This window comes from Pyxicephalus adspersus, chromosome 8, assembly GCF_032062135.1.
Source record: "Pyxicephalus adspersus chromosome 8, UCB_Pads_2.0, whole genome shotgun sequence".
NCBI classification, from domain to species: Eukaryota; Metazoa; Chordata; class Amphibia; order Anura; family Pyxicephalidae; genus Pyxicephalus; species Pyxicephalus adspersus.
In genome coordinates this window covers 74020233-74029907 of record NC_092865.1, presented here as the reverse complement: position 1 = coordinate 74029907, position 9675 = coordinate 74020233, and the positions used below count along the sequence as shown (strand labels likewise).

Genomic DNA, 9675 nt, shown 5'->3' with positions numbered 1-9675 from the left:
AAACTTTATAACAATTTAGGTGCTTTGAAAAAGTTTGAGGCTACACTGGACTGTCATTAAAAATTTGTAAGGTAAACACATGCCAATCTAAGAGAAGGAAGATACAATACACACATTACATTATAACTAAACAAAGTGACTTGGTAAATGCAGTCCAGTGTACAGAGGAATGCAAAACATGTATATTGGGTAGACAAAACAACCTTAACCCAAAACGCATGGTTAAACATAGGAAGGATATGTCTGCTGGTCGGTAGTAGTAATCTTTCTACTACGCAGGGAAAAAAAGACAACTGTTTTACATCTATGTCACTGGGAAACAACAATCTATAAATGCACAATCTGGCAACCACAAACGATGCAATTTTTACACCTCTTCCTCAAATGCAAATTGTTTTTTTTTTCCTTTTTACATTTAACAGTGATTGAGTGAATGTGATTGAGTTGTAGTAGTTATAAATGTTGGGGTATATTTTGGACATTTATTGGACCCGATTAGCAGCAAAAATTATTTCATCATCACAGAGCAAGTACAGCTGAATGTGACAAAACTAGAACTAGTTATTCAATAAAGGTAAAACTAAAGCTTTACCTTGAGGGAAAGGATTTTCCAACAACCATCTCGACAAAGCTGGACCAGTTTTAAACAATATTTTTTGGACACATTACACGATCAACATGTATTAAAAAAAGGACACAAAGAAGGGAATAAATGGCTCATGGTCCTAAGCATATATCACATAACCTGTAAAACCTAATGAAGGCAGTTTTTTGGCATGGGCATATTTGACTGTCAGAGGAATTGGGTCACTAGCGTATATTTATAAGCCTGCAGACTGAAGATGGGAAAATTTTAAAAAGGAAACCCAGAGCTTTTGAAGAAAAATAAACCCATATATAAGGCCTTGACTTTAGCAACCAGTTACTGGTAAAGATTTGACATAAAAAAAGATAATTACATGTATGATTAGGTGATGTTTGTCTATTACCTTCTAAGTGCCTGTAGTTCAGGGGGGCCATGTAAAAAATGGTTGTAACTCCTAACTCCTAAGTCAAAATTGCGGCAATATCTTGAATTAAAGATGAAAGCCTGCACTTTAATCATATTGTAGATGCGTTATTTTAAAGTTCACCTTTGTGGTAACGGGAGCCATGAAAACTGTTACTGTTAAAACATTTATGGACCCAACTATAGTTAAAAAAAAGGGTTCCAACACAGCCACACAAAAAAATCTTGCTTTCACAATTTCTTTTAATCAAGATTTAGGCTTAATTGAGATTATTTAAACAGTGACAAATTATTACCTATTATGTGATGTAATAAAACAAAAGTTGTCATGCATTGCAGATAATCCCTTGTGTGATGAAGATGTACGTTTTGTTTAATATATGCAAACTTAATTAAAAAATACTCAAGTCTAAACTTCTCTTTATATAAACTGGAATAGGGGTGTTATGCATTACTGCAGGCTTTGTATGAGAAATAGAACTGGTCACGTAAACCCTCTTTTTTTCTAATATGAAAACATTTTTATAAAAAAAAAAGGTCTTCTAGATTGTGATTTAATACACTAAAACAGAATACAGTAAATATAACAGACACAACCAAACCCAACTGTAGTTAGCCCACAGACAATAGCCACAAAATTAAAGTGTATAACTAAGCAAAATTTTTAAGTGTTTTAAGCTTTGTAAAAAGAATGAAAGGTGTAAACCCGTCAGATTTTTATAGCAGAAATTTTCCAATAGGGACACCAATTTGGATGACAGCCAAGTGGGAAATTCCTTTTTCACTTCCTGGTATGTTTCTGCAAAAGGAAATGACCCCAATGGGGCACAGAAAACAAAAGATAAACTAGTTTTTCATTAAATAGACAAGGGTTTAAATATGGCTTTCTTTTAAAAACTAACAAAACATTTGGAAACATAAATACACTAAACTAGAGAAGAACTGCTATTAACTTGGCCTGCTATTCTCGGGCACAAATGCTGCTGATAAAGAGTGCTGTCTTATTGTAATAAGACAGAGTAACCTACAAAGTATAGTAAGCCCCCCAGCTACAAATCCACCTTCATCTCATTGCTCTAACTGCTCTATGCGGAATGTAGTCAGTTAGATGCAGAAAATGTGACATTTGTACAAATGATATTCAAATTGCACTGACTTGAAACTAGCCACACTCAGAAACTGAGCAATTTGCAAACCAGCAACATTTTCTGCATCAGATTGCCCATCTATTCTGATGACTGATTGTTGGCTTCTATGTATTTATATTCACTGCTGCACTTTGTGCTGCAGATAGATGCCAGCTTGGTCTGCTCATTTATTAGTAATAATGGTTACACAGTGAACTGTATAGATGGTAGGTGCATTTAGAGGATGCCAATATGTGATGGTGATCCGATGTATATTTGAGTGGTACCCAATAAAAGAAGTATCTGGCTACATAAAAAATATTATGGCCAATTCCTATAATGATGAGCAACATGTAACAAGTACTGTTAAGTAACAACTGTCTGTGGAAAAGACCATAATAAATTATTAAATTAGACCATACATAGCTTTTTCTAATATGTTCAGGTGATGAGTACACTACCACAAGCATAAATTCTTTATTGGAGAAAACTATAACCAATGTCTAAAGCAAGCCATTGACCACTCTTGCTTTGGTAAGGTGATCCATCAAAAATGTAAAGGCTTTCGCCTCCACTACATGACACACTGCAAAAATTAAAGTACCTCATCACCCATCACCTCTATCACTTTTTAAAGGCTCATTTATGAGAAAGAAATGTTTGAGGGGGAAGCATATATGAAGCTTTCCCAGTAGCTATTTTTGCTATTGGGGGAAAAATACAAAATTTTGACCCAACATGATACCTACAGTGAAAATTCTTAGTTCAAAAGTAAAGTCAAAAGATGTTTATGGGCAGCATAAAACAAGAGCAGAGTAACACACACATCTTTCTCCACTGCTTGTCTGCTGGTATTGCTCAGTTAAAGAAAGAACATATTGGTCTACAAGTGTGGTATCCAAATAATACAACAATTAAACAACAACATGTCCTCACAAGATGTATAACTAAGGAAGGAAGTACCTATAAATGTAGTGCTATGGTGACAGGTTCAATCAAATGTAAGACAACATGTGTCTTAAAATGTTACCAAATCCAAGTCCCTTTCTAAGTCTACACAATATCTGGCACTGAGTGCCAACACAACTTTATACAAGCACCTTTCACTAGGTAAACACAATTTCAGGATACACTGCAGGGAACTAACCCAAAAAAATAACTGGATGATTTGGTTGTGGGAACTAAAACAGGCAAGTATCCAGTGTAAACAGAATGTGCCCCTTCAAATATAGTATGTATGTTTACAAAAATGAACACAAGAAAAGTAACTTATTTGACAAATTTTGCCATTAAATTATTGAAAATTAAATGGTAGACCCCTCTGAAAGCATTATGGAACAGTCTAATATCACTGTGAGCTTACAGTGTGATGAAACATTTTCTTTAGCAGAGCACCTACAAATAATCCAGTGAAGTGTACCAGTGACTTGCAGCCATTCGGTATAGTGAAAGTACATTCATGATTATGCAGCCAGTCCTTTGGCAAAGGAACAAAAGTGAAGCATATTTAGTATGAAAAATGAACAGTACCCTGTAAACGGTTAGATGACATTTTCATAAATATATGCTAAGCTGACAAAATGTTTGCCTTTTTTTGTACATATTAGGTGCATTACAGGTTACTGGACTGCCTTACATATATTTTGTTGAGAATATTAAACAGACCACTGTGCACTCTGGTTTGTGCGATATGCAATCAGAAATTTATACAAGCAAAAATTTCAGTTTAACATTAAAACAACCAAAAATAATACTACATCAGGCAGCTAACATACTAGAAGCTGGGGGAAATATCAAAGGAAGAGGTGGGGATTAAGCATACTAAAAAGGTGTGCAGTGTCAACTATAGGGGAAAAAAAAAAAAAAAAAAAAACACAAAACAAAACACACCATGAAAAATGGAACCCAGTGCAAACTTGTATTACAGGATTGGATAACATTTACACAAAAACACAAAAAAAATAATAAAAATTATATTATTTACCCTTACGATAACACTCATAGTAAAAGCAAAATATCTGAAAGTTGTATTTTACTTAAACAGTTTAATGGCAATTTTTAAAAGGTGCAGATTGGTAATATGCCTGTTATAAAAAGGAGCAAAGTATTTAGCAGCAGATTAACCTAACTGGTATCGTCATTCATTAGCCATTTAAAACTGTTTCAAATGTTCAATTCTATTTAGTACAGCTCCACCCGTAAGACTGTTTTGAAGCTTAGCTCTCATATTGCATTTTATAGTGCTGTGAGGACAACTCTTTGAAATGGTTCTATGGTGTCATATGAAAAGGAAAAAAATATGAATCAGCGCGAGTTGGAGATCAATGCCATTGTTGCCTGACCCAGCCGAGTTAGAGAGACGGGATGCATGGTGAAGCAATCTGAATTTTAGCTAAGGCAGTAATAAAAGCAAAAGCTTAAAACAGGCTTTTGTCACAGGTAGATAGAGCAAGGTCTGCAGCACCTTCAAAATACTAGTGAACCAAGCCAATTATTAACTACATTTCCAATGCTACAGAGTGACCTTTGACCTCATACCCTGACTGATTGTGCCTAAACTGCAGTAATTGCATTTTTTGGATTCTGCAACGCTGCAGTTCCCAGCTGCATTTACCAGACATATTTTAAAATTACATGCAAATGAAGTTTAACATCTTTAAGTGCCCCCAGTAAGAGACTTAGATCTCAGACCTAAGGACTGGACATTAACCCTTCAGTTACATATTTATAGGCCTGCCTGGCAGCAAAGAGGACATGGAGGTCCTGCTGATTCAATACACCCTCAAATGCAATAGTCTAAGCAACAATTGTAGAAAAAATAAAAACTAACACATGGTGGGGATATGTGTTGAAAATGACATGTCATCTTGCTGACTTGTATATCTTCAAAAGCTTGGTCTACAAAGAGCTGATCACCACAAGAAAAAACGTGAATATGAAGTTTGTGAAGGTATGACACGCACAGTCAGTGTGAACTGGGCAGACTGCCAATAAAAAATGTATGATAGTCACAGTATACAAGATCAGCAAGGTAGAACTGGAATATTCATTGTTAACCACTTCAACATATTTCCCTCCACATCAAGCTAGAAAAGAAACAGGAGCTGTAGCCACATCTTGCCTTGAAATGTTAAATAAATGCATGTTAGAGAGGTATTCCCACTCACTTACCCTGAACACAAACAGCTGTGTGAATGGCTAAAACATTTTGCAATCAGTGTGAACAACATAGTTATGTGCAACATATTGCAGTTCACTCTAAAAGCAAAATGTTTCTATTTAAATACCCTCCCTCTGCATTTTCAGTAATAATTTTTTGCACCAACTTATTTCACTTTCAGCAGTCCACGAATGCCATGGGAAAAAAAAAAAAAAAAAAAAAAAAAAAAACACTCTGCGCTCTTTACCCCTCCTAAGCACAAAATGACTCTTAAATTGTAGGTTTTGTGATTCACATTGTCTTTCAACATTGGCTTTCAATATTCAAGTATTTCAAGACTGATATGTGTTTTGTCCATTTTTTTTTTTTTTTGTTTTTCTTTCATTTTCTGCATCTCCCTTCTTCCTAGACCCATGTTTTCAGGATCCCTCCCCTCCCCCATTTCTTCCAATCTCCATTTGAGGGGGAGGAAGGAATTTGCAAGCACATAAAACAAAAAAAAATGTAAAAGGGGACAAAAAAAAAAAAAAAATGCAACCACCTTGAAAGCGACCGCAAGTTTTTGTAACATTGGCGATCGAAGTCTTGACTTGCACCCACCTGATTAACTATTGGTTTTTCTTTTTTCTCTTTTTAGTTAAAATGTATTTATTGCAAGTTTGGAGAAAAAAAAACACACAAAAAGGTCAAGTTAGTGCTGCTGCTCTGAAAGGTCACGAGGTCAGAGTTGAAAGTTCAAAGTTCATATTGAGTCGGTCCCTCCTCCCAAAAGATCACCGGGTAGCAAAGGGGCAGGGCTGCCCATCCGGTGGGCGTCCTCTGTATTGGGCACCCCCCACAGGCTGGATGTGTAGCTTGGAGTACCCCAAAGAGACACGCCTGGCAGGTCACTACCACCGCCACCACTGCTCCACTGTCCCAGCCCTGTGGTCCCTCCGAAAAGGTTTAGGGCTGGTCCTACCGGTTCAGCCTGATGGTTTTGTCCCACTTCCAATGGCTGCCAGCCTACGCCAGGAGCAGAAGGTGTTGGTGGCTGAGCTTGTGCAAGATAACGGCTAACCTCTTCATCCGTTGCAAATTCCGCCAGGATGGTCGTGTTACCCAGAACACACCTACAATGTAAAATGGATGGATAAATACATTATTTGAATGTAATATTTATTACAGTAAAAAATAAATCAATAAAAAATGTTCCATTAATAAAATCATCTATATCATCTGAACTGATTTCTGAACTACAATGAGGTCAACAGAAAATGTATTTAGGTTTAAATATCTACTTATGTTTATTGCCTATAAAAATACATAGGAATGTTCTATGGCTGTGGTGCTTTTAAGTTTTTATAGCCACTTTGCACCCCTTGTGTACCGATTCATCCTGTTTGCCTTACTGATCATTGCTGAAGGAACTAAAGCTAGAAAAAATATAAACCTCACTTAAAAAGCAAAAGAAAAGGTATGACATTTACTACAGTTTGACAATAAATCTAATTAGGATTGTACAAAAAACTACTCAACATAGTGTTTAAGAAGAAAAAAAAATTGTCACAAGGCTCATCCATGAAAACGATGTAATCCATTTCCCTATATAAATCTCCATATAGAACCAAAAGCACTGGTTAGGATGTAGGAGGAGTCTCTCTTATAAGACTTAGAGTGTGTGATATTTGTTTGCAAAAACTCAAAATCACTTCTACCAACTAAATGCTATTGACTCACATGTGCAGAGCATTCTGAGCCTTGGCTGCCTCCTGTTTAGTGCTGTATCGGATAAGAGCTGTACCCTGGGTGAGGTTGAGGTGGAATGTCAGCAGAGGGCCATGCTGCATGCAGATCGTCCGGAGGGTGGAACCATCGATCTAGGGGGAAAAAAAAAACACCACAAAGCTTAATCATTTAGCAGCTCCTAAAAACTCAATATATTTGAAATAAATAAAACATCTGCAGATACCTGTGGTGTAAGATTAAGAAGGATCAGCCAGTAACTTGGACGCACAGAACTGCCGTCACTCCAGGTAGATCCTATAAATACATTACTTGTTAAATCAGCATTTTTCCTGAACAGACAAGTACCAAGGGACCAAAACCACAGTTTCTGAATTATTACAGTGTGAAAATAAAGAAAGATAGTTGACATGCTGAAGATACTGTAGTTGAAGCAAAAATTCTTGCCACGTTACATGGCTGATGTTTGGTATTGGAATGTCTATAATATTATCTATTCGAATTCTACAGGATGGATTCATGCCAACTCAAACAGATATTCCAGCAAGTTGGAAAACCTTGTTGCAATTATGAAAGCTTATTTGCTACTACCTCTGGGGAAAAAAAATATCAAGAAAATACTATTGCTAGCTATGCTCAGATGCTGAACACTCCTTTCAAAACTTAAGCCTTTTTATGGAGAAAAAAAAAAAAAAAAAAGCTATCCTTGATGTTCTTAGTACCTGAGCTGATAAACAATGGCTACAAATATGGTATGAAACAATTATATATTAAATATAGTAATATGTTAAAAATAACATATCAATGCATTACAACTCATTATCAACCTACCAGATGTAATCCTCGAATCTTGACCACCCCACCCTCTTACAGAGCGAGGGGCTGTGCTGTTCCATGGAGAGTTGGTGGCTTTGGGGTTGTTTGTGAGCCCTGGAGGGGGGCGAGGCAGACCAGGGCTGTTCCTGGACATCTGGTTTTTCCACATCTTGCTTGAGTGATGTGACCGGTTGTGTCCAATGGGGTCTGGTGACCAGGTGGATTTATAGTCCCCAAACTTTGCTGAGAGTGCTGGTTTGAAAAACAAAATTGCACGAGAAAATGAAAGAAAACCTATCAAGAGGGAAACGTGAAGGCTGGTATTGCTGTTCATGCCTTTTGAAACAAATGAGCTGGCTGGCATCCCACCCTTTAACACTTACTTAAATATTATAAGGCACAAAGTATTTTTTGGATTTTAGTGATTTTTACAGTAGTTTAAGGCTTTTGACTTAAAGGGGTAGTTTTCTTTAAGTAAACTATTACAGTTGCACATAAAGTTCCCATTTAGTACATTCCTTTATCTCAGTTTACACAGAATGAACAAGCACTTTTGCTGAATTAATTCACCATATGTATTGTTTTAATTAGAAACCAAAATGTTAAAGTCAGTTGATTAGCATATTAGCAATGAAAAGTTGCATTTTAGAAGAAAGCCAAACCACCATAAATCTCACATGACAAGAATAGGCAAATTATGTTTTTTTTAATTGAAAGACACATTGCGTGTCCTGTAAATGTTGCAAACTGCATGCTACCACATCTGGTGCAAAACAGCCTTATAAAAGCACAATGATTATGTGTAAAATGCAGTAAGAGGTATAGGAGGCAGTAAACAATAGTCCTGGAAATGTTGTTTCTGAAGAATGTTCAGTGGACTATAGAGGTCGGTGATTATACCTTTACCTTCACTAGTGTGTTTACAGAATCGTCTTCCAGGTAAAATGATTCCCATTGGGAATTGTGTGATTTAAACAGAGTTACCTTAGCAAGAAGGAGAAATGCAATGGCAGACAGCATCAGCACAACAGTCAAATACTAAACATGAGTTGCCATACCATGCATGTACTGTGCACAATCTGAATACTTAATATGTTCAAACATGTGTGAGCACAATGGGATTTTCTCATCTAAAGTCAACAAGTGTCAGTGAAGTCCACTGGCATAGTATTCCTCATCCCTTGCCTACATTTAAGAGTAGAGACTTGGCTTTTCTTTCATTTTTAGGTTTATTTAAAGGTAAGAAAAATTAAAACCGCTTTTGGACTTTTTTTTTTTATATACATTAGGTATACACACATACGTGTTTCAAGTCTTTATGTTACAGAAATTTTTTGTGTTAATGTAGGATTCATGTAGTACAACTAACCCTTACGGAATATGCAACTGCTGTAAACACAAGTACACAGCAAGTACAATGCATGGATAAGGTGGTATATCCTTTATTTTTTATTACAAAGATTTGCTGTACAATGTTTTATATAGTTGCAGCATTTCTAGTTGTATGCCTTTTACCTGAAGTGCTGTGGATATTCTCAGAGGCACTGTAGGGCCAGGCACCAGGTGAAGGCAGCGAGGTGTTGAGGGAAGAATTGGACCCTATTAACAAAATAAACCACTCAATATTTGATACAAACAGGTAAATCTGGTACAACATACTGTGTTAACACACCCCATGCTTTTTAATTCTGTCCGTATTTCCACGCAAAAAGCATTACTTTTTTTGCATGAAAATTTATTTTACATTGTAGGCCTATATTTCATAGGCATAACTCACATAAATATGTCCAATATTTAATAAATGTAATGTAATAATCTTTAAATTAAAAAACGTACAA

At 36.2% G+C, this 9675-nt stretch overlaps 1 protein-coding gene across 1 annotated transcript in view; it reads right to left on the bottom strand.

Annotated features, from left to right (window-relative positions):
* Nucleotides 1–1549: 1549 nt before the first annotated feature.
* The window catches only part of TNRC6B (trinucleotide repeat containing adaptor 6B), a gene marked incomplete in the record, with an annotated part of 83585 nt that continues 75459 nt past the window's right edge, over nucleotides 1550–9675 (bottom strand). Inside the window, 5 exon segments of the mRNA XM_072421251.1 lie at nucleotides 1550–6408; nucleotides 7016–7155; nucleotides 7248–7318; nucleotides 7853–8089; nucleotides 9353–9436. Coding sequence (XP_072277352.1) covers nucleotides 6039–6408; nucleotides 7016–7155; nucleotides 7248–7318; nucleotides 7853–8089; nucleotides 9353–9436 — 902 coding nt within the window.